The sequence below is a fragment of the Corythoichthys intestinalis genome, chromosome 7, assembly GCF_030265065.1.
Source record: "Corythoichthys intestinalis isolate RoL2023-P3 chromosome 7, ASM3026506v1, whole genome shotgun sequence".
In the NCBI taxonomy this organism is placed as follows: Eukaryota; Metazoa; Chordata; class Actinopteri; order Syngnathiformes; family Syngnathidae; genus Corythoichthys; species Corythoichthys intestinalis.
This window is the reverse complement of record NC_080401.1, coordinates 60,750,688-60,767,914: the sequence shown is the minus strand read 5'-3', so window position 1 is coordinate 60,767,914 and position 17,227 is coordinate 60,750,688. Positions and strand designations below refer to the sequence as shown.

Here is a 17,227-nt window from a genome sequence, read left to right as displayed (position 1 = left end):
AAAAGACATACCATTAAAATGCGTGAATTAAAAAAAATTACATTAATATGATTGTATTGTTTTTTTAATTACTCATGACTATTCTTAATTTGAGTTTTTTTTTCTTTTTCAAAAATGGATCCTTCATGGAATTCATTAGTTTTATTTGAAATTATTTGCAAAATACATGTACCCCTGCATTTATTAAGGGAAAAAAACAAAACAATAAAAGCGTATGAAAGGGTAAATTATTGAAATGAAAATAAAAGAATAGTTTGAAGCTTTTCTAAGAGGAACTACAGTATATGTCCCAATGACAACAGCAATGATTTATCTCGCATTTTTTTCTGGTTATTATCATATGATCCAAATATAGATGGCGTTGTCCAAGTGAAAGATCATTTGGGCTGCTGCTTTTTTTCCCTTTCCCATCTGGCAACCTCGAACGAACATCATTTGACGCCTTCCCCTGACCGCGTTTCTTGTTGGGGGTGGCAAAAATGAAAATCCTTCCTGTTTGCCAGCCCCAAATATAGAAGAATTTCCAGCCCGCAAAAAGTCGGTCAAAGTCGACGAGGAGGAGCGGCAACAAGTTGTCACGTGAACGCCGCGCGGCTATTGAACAACATGGCGGCGGCGGCGGCCAATATGGCGGCGCCCGCGAGCGCCGACAGACGTGGCAGATGTGCTTTCTTGGTGACTAAAAAGAAACGTTTTTGTAAAATGCTGGTGGCCGAGGGCCGCATCTTTTGCGGGGAACACGCCGACAAGGTAAGGGGAGTCGCTCGTATTTGCCAGGTCCCGCATCCCATCTATCACGTGATCTCCATCCCTTCAGATTCAAAAGTACATACAGTATTTATTTTTGATGGTAGCTTTGCCTGAATAAGCAAAGCTATAATATTCTGGGTTGTTTTCTTTCCAGCCCAGACCATTCATACACCAAAACAACCGGAATTCTCGCGCCACGCACTCTCGTTTGACTCCCCAACAATGATTGTTTGCCCCAAACCCGTTTATTTAGCATAAATCAATATATAAAATTGTAAATTCCAAACGCTACTTGGCCAACAGTCTTAATACATTAAAAATGGGTATTTATACACACCTGGGTATTTTATTTTATTTTTTTTGGAACAGGAAGTGACCCAGGAATGCCCCCAAATCAACTGGAAGGGACCCCAAATGCCCCATAACCAACAGGAAGTGGTGCAATATGAACAGCAAGTGACCCTGGAATGCCCCCAATTAACCAGGATGTGACCCAAAAATTCCCCATAATGAACAATAAGTGGTGCAATATCAATGGGAAGTGACCCTGAGATACCCCATAATCAACAGAAAGTGACCTGATGTCAACAGGAAGTGACCCTGGAATGCCTCAAATCCACAGGAAACGACCTGGTTTCAATAGGAAGTGACCCCAAAATGCCCCACAACCAACAGGAAGTTGCGCAATATCAAAGGGAAGTGACCCTGAAATCCCCCGAAACCAACAGGGAGTGGGGCACTATCAATGGGAAGTGACCCTGAAAAACCCCATCATCAACAGGAAGTGACCCTGGAATGCCTCAAGTCAACAGGAAACGACCTGGTGTCAATAGGAAGTGACCCCAAAAAGCCCCATAACCAACAGGACGTGGTGCAATATCAAAGTGAAGTGACCTGGCATAAATGGGAAGTGAGCCTGAAATGCCACGAAACCAACAGGAAGTGACCCTGAATGCCTCAAATCAACAGGAAATGACCTGGTGTCAATGGGACGGGACCTCAGTATGCCCCCAAATCAACAGGAAGTGTCCCTGGAATGCCCCCAAATCAACAGGAAGTGACCCTGGCATGCCCCATAACAAACAGGAAGTGACCCGATAACTACAGGAAGTGACCCTGGAATGCTCCCAAATCAATAGGAAGTGAACTGCTATCAAAAGTAAGTGACCCTGGAATGCCCCCAAATCAACAGGAAGTGACCCCAAAATGCCCTGTAACCAACAGGAAGTGGTCTAATATGAACAGGAAGTGACACTGAAATACCCCATAATCGACAAGAAGTGACCTGATATCAAACGTGATCCAAAATTGACAGGAAGTAGTGTCTTAAAATGACATGAAAGTGATGCAAAATTGCTACCATTGAGCACGATAGACATCCAATTCACTCAGTGCCGGCCCAGGCCATTTGGGAGCCCTAAGCAAAAAAAAAAAAAATGCAAAGGGGCCCATATTTTTGGCCCACCATTTCGTCACTGTGTACTGTGAAACCCATACATGCGATTCAAGCCATACGTCCATATTTTGTATATATTAATCAGATTTTGTTGCACTTCTCACCCCAAATGATTGTCAGTACTTACAGTAGATAGCGTCAAACCTTTTTCTAAAAGAGGAAAGAAAGAAGGAAGAACTTTTATTTTTTTTAAGCTTGTAATCAAGTATCAAAACTCACAAAAGTCAAATAAAGCAAACTCCAGTAAACAAAATAGAATGTAAATTAAACAATTGCCAGATTGGGGCCCCCTAGTGGTCAGGGGCCCTAAACAGCTGCGTAGTCTGCGTGTAGGCTGGGCCGGCCCTGAATTCAATTATCCTGGAAGGATCGGCCAGCTGCAAATGTCAGTGCTGTTGACGGCTCTCACGCTGCTCCTTTCCCATTACAGGAAGAAGGCAACGGTGGCGAGAGGATGCTTTGCCCGCTGGACCCAAAACAGTGAGCGACACGGCCTTTCTTTGTCTTGCTCCTCTTCTATGAATACGCCAAATTCAGATTGCCGTTGGCGCAAAAAGACAAGTTTAATGTATAACTTTGTTTTTCAATTTGTACTCGCAAAAAAACAACAAAAAACGGCTGATAACTGTATGTTAAAAAAAAAAAAAGTCCGAGAGTTTAAGACGACGCTTACCATGCTAAATGCTAAGCTATCTACAAGTTACATTCAGTGTGTGATGACTCGGCACAAACCTTTTAAAGGCTAAAGCAATTCTGTAAGATAAGAAAACAAATCTTACCATGTGTTTCAAAACAATGGAGCCTGTAGCCTAGCCTAGCTTGAAGCACATCCTTAACCCCGTTCGTCCCGTCACGTTTTAGTCCCCCGAGACACGTTTTTAGCTCGTCCCGATAAAACGGTTCGTCGAAAAAAATACTTTCGTCATCGTTGACGAAAACCGAGACGCGCCGCGGTCCCTGAAATCTCCGGACCCCGACGGAGTCGGGAAAGGAGACGAGCGGACCTAACCCTTGGACTTTTGCCGTCGTCAGCACGGTGGACCGGGACAAGCTGGACAAACACTTGAAGAAATGTAACTCTCGGCAAAAAGCCAAACCGGTGAGCGACCGATCCACCGGACGGCTCCGTTTTCTCAGCAGCGGCCCTGTCCGATAAATTTGTTGTCTTTTGGCTCTTTCAGGCTTATTACGTGGAAAACATCAACGCCGGCCCCGAGGAGCAAAACGAGACCCAAAATCAGGTGACGCCCGCTCCGACGTCATTTCCGATTCTTTAGCGTTAGCGCGCTAACGCGGACGTTCGGCGCTTAAACAGGGGAGTCTGTGTGAGAGAAGCGCCGCCGAGTTGCAAGACCTGCTGGACAAACTGGACGCCGCGGTGTCAAAAGGTGAGCGACTGACCGCTCGTCTGTCTTGTTGTCTTAAGAACGCTACTATATAATATTGTATTTTTTTTTATCAATGGTGAAACTGTTGGACACACCGACACTGTTTCAGTACTCCCCCCCCAAAAAAACGGAATTCTCACATGACTCGTTGTAAAGTTACAGTAAAAGTCACAGTATTATGATGAGGGGAAAAAAAAACTAGAAAATGGTCCCTTTGTTGTGATATCTGTTCAATTCATGTTGATTTGGAGGCATTTTGGAGTCACTTCCTGTTGATTTTGGGGCATTTCGGGGTCACTTCCTGTGGCTACCTGGCCACTTCCTGTTGATATCAGATCACTTTCTGCTGATTTCAGGACATTTCAGGGCCACTTCCTGTGATCTTGAGGCATTTAGGGGTCACTTCCTGTTGATTTGGGAGCATTTGGGGGTCACTTCTTGTGTATCAGGGTCACTTCCTGTTGATTTTGGGGCATTTCAGGGTCACTTCCTGTTTATTGGATAACTTTCAGTTGATTTTAAGGCATTTGGGGCTCACTTCCTGTTTATCGGATCACCTTCAGTTGATTTTGGGGCATTTGCGGGTGACTTCCTGTTGATTTGGGAGCATTTGGGGGTCACTTCCTGTTTATCAGATCACTTTCTGTTGATTATGGGGCATTTCAGGGTCACTTCCTGTTGATTTAGGGGAATTTGGGGGTCACTTCCTGTTTATCAGACCACTTTCTGTTGATTATGGGCCATTTCAGGGTCACGTCCTGTTGATTTAGGGGCATTTGGAGGTCACTTCCTTTTTAACGGATCACTTTCAGTTGATTTTGGGGCATTTGCGGGTCACTTCCTGTTGTTTTGGGAGCATTTGGGGGTCACTTTCTGTTTATCAGATCACTTTCTGTTGATAATGGGGCATTTCAGGGTCACTTCCCGTTAATATCAGGTCACTTCCTATTGATATTGGGACCATTTGGGCGTCACTTCCTGTGTATGATCAATTTCTGTTGATTTTGGGGCATTTGAGGGTCACTTCTTATTAATATCAGGTCACTTCCTGTTGATTTGGGATTCACTTCCTGTTGATATTGTTTCTAAGTTTCTTTTGAATTGAGGGCTTTTGGGGCTCATTCCCTGTTGATTTGGGGGCATTTCAGTGTGTTTCCAGTTGATAACGGCTCACTTCCTGTTAATAACAGGTCACTTCCTGTAGATTTGGGGGTATATTGGAGTCACTTCCTGATTTCAGTTCTGTTGATATCAGGCCACTTCCTGTTGATTTTGGGGGTCACTTCCTGTTGATTTCAGGACAATACAGGGCCACTTCCTGTTGATATCGGGTCACTTGCTGTTGATTTGGGGGGGGGTCACTTCCTGTTGATTTTGTGGCAATACAGGGTCACTTCCTGTTTATCAGATCACTTTCTGTTGATTTCAGGACATTTCAGGGTCACGTCCTGTTGATTTGAGGGTATTTTGGAATCACTTCCTGTTGATTTCAGGACATTTGAGGCTCACTTCCTGTTGATTTGGGGACATTTCAGGGTCTCTTCCTGAAGATATCAGGTCACTTCCTATTCATTTGGAAGCATTTCAGGATAACTTTCTGTTGAAAGCAGGTCACTTCCTGTTGATTTGGGGGCATTTCAGGGTAACTTCCTGTTGAATTGAGGCATTTTGTGGCTTATTCCCTGTTGATTGGGGGCATTTCAGTGTATTTCCAGTTGATAATGGGCCACTTCCTCTTAATATCAGGTCACATCTTATTGATTTGGGTGTCACTTCCTGTTGATTTCCGGACATTTAAGGCCACCTTCAGTTAATATAAGGTAACATCATGTTGATTTGGGGGTATTGAAGGGTCACTTCCTGTCCATATTGAGTAGCTTCCTATAGAATTGGGACATTTTGGGATGTTTCTGGTTGATAACGGGTCACCTCCTGTCAATGGAATGGCAAATACAGCCTTTGGAAGTGAATGGGAAATTTTCTTTTTTAGAAATGAATGAATCTGGGGGGGGGGGGGGGCAGTATTTTTGGGCGGTCATTCTTGGGGTGCTGAACGAAAGAACCCACGTCACGTGAGAATTCCGGTCTTTTTGGCGTATGAACGGTGTCGATGGGTTTTTGACTGGGAAGAAACGCTATTGAAGGAAAAAAAAGAGGACTACAGTAGCGTTAGCATTACATGCAAAGAGGTGGTCCAGGGGCTTACTCCTCCGAGCTCTACAACACCCGGCGCGACGGCTGTCGGTACCTCGTCCGAGCCCGGTGTCTTTTAGCCCAATCGCCAGCCGCTTCCGAGTCGTGGGGAAGCTCCTCCCCACCTCTTTTCTTCCACGTCACAGGGAAAAAAACAAAAAAGAAAAGCAAAAGCGTCTTTGGAGGTAACATCACCGTCCGTCTGCCCGGTCTGTTTGTCGAAGCTCTGCCACACGAGCCGGAGGAGCGTTTCCTGTCGCACCCCGTTTTTCACGAGGAGTTCAACAATCCCAAGAACGGCGCTTCGGCCCGCAAGCATCTCAAGCAGCAGGTAGGCCCGGCGCGCCCGACCGCTCCTCGCCACCGTGTCCTTCCGACTGACCGTTTGGCTTCAGGCTTCCATCCTGGGCCACCTGGAGGCACTGGGCCTGCTAAGACGCGGGCGATGCTTCGTGGAGTTCGGTGCGGGTCGAGGCAAGCTGTCGCACTGGATCGGACGGGCGCTGGAAAACAGCGATGGGCCGGAACGCCCGCAGATGTTGCTGGTGGAGCGAAGCGCCGCGCGATTCAAGGCTAGGCCGCCGACGAAATCCGTCGCCGACCTTCCCTCGCCGTCTCCGACGAAAAGCCCGTCGTGTCTGTCCTTCAGGCGGACGGGAAACAGCGGGACGCCGGCGCCGATTTGGCCAGGCTGCGGATCGACATCCGGCACCTCGACCTGAGTAAGACGCCGCCCGATGCCGGGCGGAAAGCGGGGCGCCGCGCTAACGCTCTCGTCCGTGCCCTCGCAGGTAAAGTGGCGGCGACGGAACGTCGGCCGCCGCTGGTGGGCGTCGGCAAGCATCTCTGCGGCGCGGCCACGGGTAAGACGGCACCGCCGCTGATGGAGATCTTTTGGAGGGCCGGTCCGAATTTGGCGGGTGAAACGACAAATACGACTTTTAAAATAGTGCGCTATTTTCTTGTTGCCGTATCAGCAAGTGCTCTGTCAAGCTAGTAGCTACTAGCTAGCTAACGCTATACTAGAAAGCTAGGCGTGATCATCACTTCTGGTTTGCTTGTTTGCTGAAACCAGGATTGCTGAAAAAAAAGTGCATTATTTTGGCGGGAATAACTAGGAAATGTTCAAAAATAGCCACCTTCATTTTTGATGGTAGCATGCCAAGCAAAAGCCTTTTTATTTTGGTTTTTAATGTTGTTTCTTACCTACAACGTTTCACCCAGCAACACTGTACAACCACCAAAACGACCACATTGTTTTCAAGAAAATGTCAACTTTCAAAATGCTACAGCTTTGGTCCAACTCACATCATTTACTTGTATACTTCAAAATTCAGGACGCTAAGGGGTACAAAAGTACATTTTGGTATACAGTTTACAGTATAGCCAGTATTTGCCAGAATCGTACACTTCGGCCCAGATTTCCCAAAAATGGATTTCTAATGGGCACAATTTCCCATTTATTTCCATTTAGTCCTGCAATGATGAATCGATAAACTCAATTCGAAAAAAAGATTCAAACTCAATTTAGCTGCTTTGATTATTCGTTTCATTAAAGTGGCGTTGTTATGGTTTGTTTTGAAAGTGTTTGGATTTCGTTTCATTGATTTGGGTGGATACACTGCACTCTAGTGAATATGACATAACTCATTTCATATGGCTGAATCCAGCTGCTCCCTGTTAAGACCAAAATAAGTTTTTGTTTGAGCTCATGTTTTTTCAATCCATTCATAATTTAGTTTATAGGTATATTTAGCCGTTTTTTTGTGGGAATTGGTGTTTGAACTATTTATTAAGAGCATTGTAACAAAAAAAAGTTAGCATTTTATAGCATTTAAGCTAGCAGATTTTTGCTATGTACAGTGGTATGAAAAAGTATCTAAACCTTTTGGAATTTGTCACATTTCTGCATAAAATCATATGTGATCTGATCTTTGTCAAAATCACACAGATGTAAAAACAGTGTCTGCTTTAACTAAAACCACCCAAACATGTATAGCTTTTCATATTGCAATGAGGATAGCATGCAAACAATGACAGAAGGGGGGGAGGTAAGTAAATGAACACTCTGCCTAAGGAGACCTATATAGCAATTAAAACCACTTTTAACCAAACATTTTAAGTAACTGATGAGTGGTTTAAAGCTGCCCTGCCCACTATAAAACACACAGCTGGTAAGAATTGTCTTGATGTGCATCATGGCTAGGTCAAAAGAGCCAAAAGGGCGGCACAAAATATTAAATGTGATGGTTCACTTATTTTTCCCCCTTCTGTGTATTGGCATGCTATACTCATTAAAATATGAAAACCTATAAATATTTGGGTGGTTTCAGTTAAAGGCGACAATGTTTTTACATCTGTGTGATTTTGACAAAGCTCGGGTCACATTTGATGGGGATTTTATGCAGAAATGTGTGAGATTCCAAAAGGTTCAGATACTTTTTCATACCACTGTAAGCTAGCTAATTGTTCTTTTGTTGCACTTAGATCTTCATTTATTTTCTTATACCGTTTAAGGCTCAGCTCAGGTATTTTAACTTTTTATGTTCCCTTATCCGATCACTCGATTATTCGAACGAACTAGGTCATCGATTAGTCGACGACTTAAATAATCGATAGCTGCAGCCCTATATCCAATGACCCCATTCATTTCAATGACACCTTCCATTCACCCCTATCGATTTCCAATCCAAATGTTACGACGTTACCCCAAAATCAACAGGAAGGGATTTTTGTGCCATTGAAATGAATGGCGGGCAAATAAGGTCAATGGGAAATTTTGCCCATGAGAAATGAATGGCAAAAATATTGGCTGAATTGAACGTTATTGGCAAAAACTGTATTTTAACTTTGGCGCCCCTTAGTGTCCTGAACTTTTTGGATGTATAAATGATGTGCTATGGACAAAAACTGTAGGACAAGAAGCGTTTTGAAATGTTTTTTTCCCCCCAAAACAGTGTTTTTGGGGCAATTTTATAGATGGTAGCTTTTGCATAGCATGCAAAGCTATGGCACAAAAATAGCGAGGTCGCCAAACAGGGGAACACTTCTAAATCCGGAGAGCGGATGGGGTGCGGTATGGGCGGAAGCTGGTGAAACGTTGACGCCAAATATTTCCTCAGATCTGGCTCTCCGCTGTTTGTTCCCGACGCCGGCGGGAGAGTCGGTTCCCGTCCTGGGCCTGGCGGTGGCGCTGTGCTGCCACCACCGCTGCGAGTGGCGTCACTACGCGGGACGGAGCTTCTTCTCGGAAATGGGCCTGAGCGCCGCCGACTTTGCCGACTTCTGCCGCATGTCCGGCTGGGCCACGTGCGGCCGACGAGCGGACGGGGAACACGAAGCGGAGGACGAGACGGACGCGCCGCCGGGGTAATCGCCGCCGGAGACGGGTCGTCGGCCGGCCCGCGCCTCGGCTCATCGACCTTTATTTCGCCAGGTTTCTCTCCACGGCCGAGCGGGAGCGAATCGGCCGGCGCTGTAAACTCTTAATTGACCGCGGAAGACTAGAGTTTCTGCGCGGCCGAGGCTTCCGCGGCCGGCTGACGCGTTACGTGGACGCCGGGGTGACCCCGGAGAACGTCCTGTTGACGGCCACGCCCGCCGCCTCTCCCTCGTGACGGTCGGACGGGAGCGCGCGCGAGTCAAGGGCGGCGCGCGTCCTCCTCCGGACCTCCCGGATGTACGTCAGCATGAAGTCTCGACCGAAGGCTTCTCCCTCACCCTCGTCGTCATCCTCGTCCGACTCGACCGGCATGTCCATTTCTATCGTCAGAGGGTTGTCTCGGAAGTTGACGAACCTGTGCGCAAAAGGACAGAGCCCCCATTTGTTTTTATTTGGTCTTTGCCAAGTCCATTTGGGTTGGGCTGGCAGCTCGCCTGAATCCGTTTTTGATGACTTGCATTGTCATGAATCAATAAAATGGCAAATTTCTCATCCAAATGAACGTTTCTATACATCATAAACCACTAGATATTGCAATTGGAGCTTTGCAATGGTAAGTAAAGACACGCTCAGTTGATTTTGGGGCATTTCGGGGTCACTTCCTGTTGATTTGGGGACATTTCAGGGTCACTTCTGGTTCATATCAGCCTGTTGGTATCAGGTCACTTCCTGTTAATTTGGTGACATTTCAGCGTCACTTCCTGTTGATTTGGAAGCATTTCAGGGTAATTAGCAGTTGATACATGTCACTTCCTGTTGATTTGGGGACATTTCAGGGTCACTTCTGGTTCATATCATCCTGTTGGTATCAGGTCACTTCCTGTTGATTTGGGGACATTTCAGGGTCACTTCTGGTTGATATAGGTCACTTCCTGTTGATATCAAGTCACTTCCTATTGATTTGGTGACATTTCAGGGTCACTTCCTGTTGATATCAGGTCACTTCCTGTTGATTTGGTGACATTTCAGGGTCACTTCCTGTTGATATCAGCTCACTTCCTGTTGATTTGGGGTCATTTCAGGGTCACTTCCTGTTGATATCAGTTCACTTCCTGTTGATTTGGGGTCATTTCAGGGTAATTACCAGTTGATGCAGGTCACTTCCTGTTGATTTGGGGACATTTCAGGGTCACTTCTGGTTCATATCATCCTGTTGGTATCAGGTCACTTCCTGTTGATTTGGGGTCATTTCAGGGTAATTACCAGTTGATACAGGTCACTTCCTGTTGATTTGGGGACATTTCAGGGTCACTTCCTGTTGATATCAGGTCACTTTCTGTTGATGTCAGGTCACTTCCTGTTGATTTGGGGACATTTAAGGGTCAGTTCCTGTTGATATCAGGTCACTTCATGTTAATTTGGAAGCATTTCAGTGTCACTTCCTGTTAATATCAGTTCACTTCCTGTTGATTTGGGGTCATTTCAGGGTAATTGCCAGTTGATATAGGTCACTTCCTGTTGATTTGGGGACATTTCAGGGTCACTTCCGGTTGATACAGGTCACTTCCTGTTGATATCAAGTCACTTCCTATTGATTTGGTGACATTTCAGGGTCACTTCCTGTTGATATCAGGTAACTTCCTGTTGATGTCAGGTCACTTCCTGTTGATTTGGGGACATTTCAGGGTCACTTTCTGTTGTTATGGAGTCATTTCAGGGTAATTACCAGTTGATCCAGGTCACTTCCTGTTGATTTGGGGACATTTCAGGGTCACTTCCTGTTGATGTCAGGTCACTACCTGTTGATATCAGGTCACTTCCTGTTAATTTGGAAACATTTCAGGGTCACTTCCTGTTAATATCTGTTCACTTCCTGTTGATTTAGGGTCATTTCTGGGTAATTACCAGTTGATACACATCCGGTTCATATCATCCTGTTGGTATCGGGTAACTTCCTGTTGATTTGGTGACATTTCAGCATCACTTCCTGTTGATACAGGTCACTACCTGTTTATTTGGAAGCATTTCAGGGTCACTTCTTGTTGATATCAGCTCACTTCCTGTTGATTTGGGGTCATTTCAGGGTCACTTCCTGGTGATATCAGGTCACTTTCTGTTGATTTGGTGACATTTCAGGGTCACTTCCTGTTGATGTCAGGTCACTTCCTGTTAATTTGGAAGCATTTCAGGGTCACTTCCTGTTAATATCAGTTGACTTCCTGTTGATTTGGGGTCATTTCAGGGTAATTACCAGTTGATACAGGTCACTTTCTGTTGATTTGGGGACATTTCAGGGTCACCTCTGGTTTATATCATCCTGTTGGTATCAGATCACTTCCTGTTGATTTGGTGACATTTCAGCGTCACTTCCTGTTGATACAGGTCACTTCCTGTTGATATCAGATCACTTCCTGTTAATTTGGGGACATTTCAGGGTCACTTCCGGTTGATACAGGTCACTTCCTGTTGATATCAAGTCACTTTCTATTGATTTGGTGACATTTCAGGGTCACTTCCTGTTAATATCAGGTCACTTCCTGTTGATTTGGGGACATTTCAGGGTCACTTCCTGTTGATGTCAGGTCACTTCCTGTTGATTTGGGGACATTTCAGGGTCACTTCCGGTTGATACAGGTCACTTCCTGTTGATATCAAGTCACTTTCTATTGATTTGGTGACATTTCAGGGTCACTTCCTGTTAATATCAGGTCACTTCCTGTTGATTTGGGGACATTTCAGGGTCACTTCCTGTTGATTTGGAAGCATTTCAGGGTCACTTCCGGTTGATACAGGTCACTTCCTGTCGATATCAGGTCACTTCCTGCTGATTTGGGGGCATTTCAGGGTCAGTTCTGATTAGTCTCGCACCAGTATTGATACCATAATTGGAAAGGAGCCCCGATATGGCCGTAAACTTACTTAGAAATAATGCAGCAATGCTGTGCAATACACAGTCTTGGAAATTTAGGCTTATGACAAAAAATCGGATTTGTGTATTCAGACCTGCAGTATGAACCTAGCCTTAGTTTCAGACAGTTACGAACGCTACTGTAAAAGAAGTGGTGCTTGCCCTCCTTCCTACAAATGCCTCCCAAGAAGACGAAAATGTAGAATGAGTTAATAGTAGCAGAAAGTTGGGTATTTTCTGTAGTGTTTTGAGCCTACTCCTAACCCATTGACATGAGCATCTGGAAAGATGCTAGTCCTAACACTAACCCAAACGGGGAGTAGGCAAGCAAACTCATAGCGAAACTGATGAGATTTTGAGCTAAGCTAACATAGTCAAGAATGTGGTATTAGCTTTGTTAGAAGGAAGTAAAACGGGGAAAAGTAGGCTAGAAAACTTGTGTGTTTCGTAGCAAAAGTGATTAGCATGTGAGCTAATTTAACGTACAAATGTAGTATAGTCACTCTTCTGGCAAAAGTGATAAACATGTGAGCTAAGTTAATGTATTAATGCAGTATAGTCTTCAAGCAAAAATGATGAGCACATTCGCTAAGCTAATGTACTAATGTGGGATTGACTGTACATGCAATATGTTTGCTATTAGTCTTTTTCTCAATGTTTCACAAAGGTTTTTAAGCAGTGTCTGACCAAGCCTTGATAGCAGTTGTTTTACATCTAAGTGAGTGCTGTTATTTAGTCTGGTATGGTAACAAATATGATGTATATCTTTACAAAACAATGTACCAGTACCGGCCAATACCACGCAGATGGGTATCGGGAGCCAAAAAGCGGTATTGGTGCGACACAAATGATGACGCAATCGGCGAGAAAAATGCCTTCCAGGAGATCCCGACCCAAAACTCTGGAACGACCGCTACCGAATGTGTCACTTTTGAGCAAAAGCGGACGTACCTGAGGTTGCGCATGTCCTCCATGACGGGGGGAATGTCGGTCAGCCGGTTGCCGCTGAGGACCAGCGTGTCCAGTTGCGCCATCGTGCCCACCGAGTCCGGGACCCTCTCCAGCCGGTTCCTCTGCAGCCACAGGGCGCGCAGCTTCTCCATCCTAAACGCGGCGAGCGTGCCGTAAGGACGGGCAGCCGGAGGGGCGCTAACGTCATACTACCTGTGGATGTCTTCGGGCAAGGAGCGCAGCCCGTTTCCCCCCATGTCCAGCCACTCCAGCGCAGGCATGCGCAGCAGACACGGCGGGAAGGTCTCGAAGGCGTTCATGGACAGGTCCAGCCGCTCCAGAAGACTCAGCTGGCTCAGCTGGGGCGGACAGTAGCAACAGTATCATCAAAAAGATGATTTTGATTTTTGGTGTAAAGTCAAACCAACATGAACCCCAACTGGATCAGGTCACAGTGTTGCAGTAGCTCATAAAAGAGGGAAAATACACGTCCAATCCATTTGGATGGAAAGATGGCTTCCAGTTGAAATAGATTGGACATCCATGGCGGCCAAAGAGTGAGGTCACCAGATATTTCGCTTAAAAATTGGCTACCTGTACACAAGTGTATACGGTATTTCAGGTTTTATGACTATGCTGCTAAAATCTTCAAAGTCATATTTGTAGACCGGTACCAAATCCGTCATAAAAACAGCAATTTCGGAAGGAGAGATACTTTGTCAGGTAGGTGGTCCAGGTCTCGGTTGGCGGCCAGTTCCAACCTCTCCAGAGCGCGGCAGTCTCCCAGCTCCTCAGGAAGCCGTCGGATTCTGTTGAAGCTGAGCAGAAGCTCTCGAAGTCGCGTCAAGCCGCCTGCCGCGCAACAAGGTCATCTTTCCCTGATTCCGGAACCGACCGTAGAACGTACGAAGCCGTCACCCGGCGAGGCCACCCACCGATTTCCACGGGGATCTCGGACAGCGCGTTCCGGGACAAATCCAGGACCAGGAGATTGTCTAAGCCGGAGATGAAGGTGGGAATCTTTTGCAGTCCGGTCCGGCGGACGTGCCACTCCTGGACTTGATTCAGCCGGGCCAGGCATCGCGGCAGCACCTGTGGCAAAAGTCCAGCTAAAGGTTTTTCGGAAAACGAGCTTCTGGGAATAACACAAATGCATGTATTAATGTCACAGGTAAAGGTGGGTTGTTCTGAAATTATGGAATAAAGTTTTGTCATTCATACAATCTTGATCAGAATGAGCTGGATCCATCAGGTTGTAGTGACCACTACAACATAATTCACCCACCGAACTAATGTGGGAAGTGTTGTGTTCCGGAGGGGAACTCTTTGACGTGCGGTTTCCGGGTCAGAGTGACTAGGGACGACTCGCCGACACACAGACTCACCAACATCATCCGGCGGTGACCCCGACGTCTGCTTCCCTGAAGTCTCCAAGGCTTAGTAAGAACATTAAACGAGCTGGCGGACATTGGCTTTCTCGAGCTATCGATGTGGTATTTCAGACAATACCATGTGCTTCTACCACGTGGTGGCTGTGCTCAGGTACACGGTGGCGATCAAAGCTAAGCGCTTCGTTGTCTTTCTGCCAAAGTAGGACAAGTATTCGGTGCTAAAGGCACACCTTCTCAGGCTCTTTGAACCGTTGTCCGCATTAACGGCTTCAAAGATGCCCAAGGTTCCCGATAACGACGGCAGCCCTTCCACCCCGGTTCCTTGCAGTCAAACTCCCGTGCCGGTACCTGCACCGCCACAGCTCGCTCCTTCTCTGGTGCTTCCCGTCTCGCCTCCAGTGCCACTCCCGCTCGCTTCAGCTCCGGCGCATCTCGACGGCCGCACTGCGTCTGTTCCTAGGCCACGTCTGCTCTTGGGTCTTCCTGCTGACATGGTTCCTGTGCCTACATCTCTCTGTCCTCCACTGTCATCACTTCTGTGCCAGGGTCTCCAGAAGTCTTCGGTGTCGCTCCTCTGCCAGCGCCTATGAATGCCGCCGCCACTGTCTCTCCTGGTTCGCCACTGCTGGACGACAAGGGCCTCACTTCAACTCTGGTTTTGGCACTTTCTTGCTCCTGCTACGACCAGTCGACCTGGTTCGCCGCACCTTTCACCCTTGTCTCCAGACTCGACCGGGTGGTACTGCACGTCACAATTCTCATCCTCATTGACGGACATCCACCCGATTGTTCCATTCGGTCGTCCCACGCTCGGCATCCTGGGCGTTCTTCTCATAATCCCGTTCGGTCATCTTCCACCTGGCGCCCGCCCTATCGTTCCATTTGGTCGGGTTACGCCCGAGTAGTGATCACTACATCCTTTCACCCATGGAACTAATGTGGGAGTTGTGTTCCGGAGGGGAACTCTATTGACGCGCGGTTTAACTAGAGACATGAGCTGCCGATACATAGACTCACGAACATCCTCCGCTACAGGGTTACAGTATTCCCAATGGGGTTTTTCACATTTTTATCCACATCAAGCTTTTAATCCCAATAAAAGCAGAGACGCTAACATGCTACGCCCTGCCCGTCTCACCTTCCACTCCTCGTTCTCCAGGTGTAAAAGCAGGCGGCCATCTTGTATCTTGAGTTTGTCTTTGAGGCGAGCCAGCGTGTGGCGTTCCTCCCAAACGCCCGCCGTGGCCGCCGCCGCCTCACCCGACCTGCAATGCACGCGGGAAAGTCAACGTTCACCCGGTCGGCAGGCGGAGCCTTTAAAAGGAGGCGGAGTCTAACCTGCCGCGCCACTTCTTGCTCTGCTTATCGCGGCCTTCGTGGATTTTCCGGATCTTGGTCTCCCACAACGTCGTCATGGAACGGACGGAGACGCACGCCGAGACGTCCGCCATCCGCGAAATGGCTCTCCGTTAGCGCGCTAAGCGGCACGGCGTGATGGGCGAGGCTCAACGTCAATGTCACTACAGTTCAGCTATGAATTTTCGCTTTGTGTCTTTAAGATCACATCTGCTGCAACGCAAGACATTCTGCTATACCCTCATTTTTAAAAATTGTGTAGGCTTCATATGAAATGGTATCGTGGCCATAAGTCCAGTATACCACGATTTGACATGACATTTTCACGTAAAAATGAGAAACGCATAATTGCATGCACTTGAAATTCCGCACACTTAGGCCATGTCAACAAATAGCAGGTTAGTTGGGGGGAATACAACATTTTCTACGGTTTGGACTATCATTCACATGCACATTTAAATGAGGGTTCTTAAAGGGAACCTCAGACTTAAAGACTTATCGGCAGTGGCGCCTCCAGAAATTTTTCATAGGGGTGGTCAAATGGGGCCACTTAAAATCTTGGGGTGGCCAAAACTAAAAGCCATAATTTCAGGTTTTCATTATATTATTGCAGTAAAAAGGTCAGGGGAAAACTACCAGAAAGACTTAAGGACGCAGCTACTGATATACTGGTGTATTGTGTAATATTTGATGTTACTAATGATTTAATGTGCATAGTCCATAACTGTCCAGTCAACATTTTGAGTTCCACAACAATTCTGTTTTATTGTGTTATGTATATTATTAGGCATAAGGTTTACATTTAACTAAGGCTGTCAAACGATTAAAATTTTAATCAATTTAATCAAAGCTTAAAAATTAATAAATCGTATTTAATCGCAATTCAAACCATCTCTAAAATAGGCCATATTTTTTGTAAATTATTGTTGGAATGGAAAGATAAGACAAGACGGATATATACATTCAACATACTGTACATAAGTACTGTATTTGTTTATTATAACAATAAATCCACAAGATGGCATTAACCTTATTAACATTCTTTCTGTGAAAGGAATCCATGGGTAGAAAGACTTGTAATTCTTAAAGGATAAATGTGATTTTGTATATTGTGACTAAATATTGCCATCTAGTGTATTTGCTGAGCTTTCAGTAAATGATACTATTCTGCCTTTTGGTAAGTTTTGCAGAAGGGTTTTTTGTGCTGTCCAACAGCGAACTCTTGTGGTCGCTTTGCGACATGGTTTATTGTTTTCTTGCCAATTCAATATGGCTGAGTTGGGTACATTACAGGGTGTTAAGAAAAAGATCAAAAGATCTTCCCACAATATTTATAGTTGCTGTGGGAGAGATGACAAAAGCTTTTGCCAATTAAAAGCACGGTCCCAATGAATGCTTGTATCTACTCCACTCACTTGACACTCTCTTATCTCTGTATATAAGTAAAACGGC

At 46.0% G+C, this 17,227-nt stretch overlaps 1 protein-coding gene across 2 annotated transcripts; it reads left to right on the top strand.

Moving 5' to 3' along the window:
• Window positions 1-398: 398 nt before the first annotated feature.
• trmt13 (tRNA methyltransferase 13 homolog) lies at window positions 399-9,714 on the top strand. 2 transcript variants are annotated; one of them, XM_057841833.1, is made up of 11 exons: window positions 399-750; window positions 2,637-2,686; window positions 3,239-3,305; window positions 3,388-3,447; window positions 3,522-3,594; window positions 6,012-6,118; window positions 6,183-6,359; window positions 6,437-6,509; window positions 6,579-6,650; window positions 8,910-9,156; window positions 9,224-9,714. In XM_057841833.1, the coding sequence occupies exons 1-11, from the start codon at window positions 607-609 to the stop codon at window positions 9,402-9,404; spliced, it is 1,251 nt and encodes a 416-aa protein (XP_057697816.1). In that variant the 5' UTR covers window positions 399-606; the 3' UTR covers window positions 9,405-9,714. The 2 variants fall into 2 exon arrangements, with proteins under 2 accessions (XP_057697816.1, XP_057697815.1); XM_057841832.1 differs by having other exon boundaries at window positions 6,437-6,650.
• The last annotated feature ends 7,513 nt before the right edge of the window (window positions 9,715-17,227 follow it).

What these genes read in the sequence shown, in the direction of transcription:
- trmt13 (XM_057841832.1), top strand. Translation starts at nt 607, where the DNA reads ATGGCGGCGGCGGCGGCCAATATGGCGGCGCCCGCGAGCGCCGACAGA. An exon ending in TGCCCGCTGGACCCAAAACA is followed by an intron (nt 2,687 to 3,238) that starts GTGAGCGACACG and finishes TGCCGTCGTCAG; the next exon opens with CACGGTGGACCGGGACAAGC. An exon ending in TCTCTGCGGCGCGGCCACGG is followed by an intron (nt 6,651 to 8,909) that starts GTAAGACGGCAC and finishes ATATTTCCTCAG; the next exon opens with ATCTGGCTCTCCGCTGTTTG.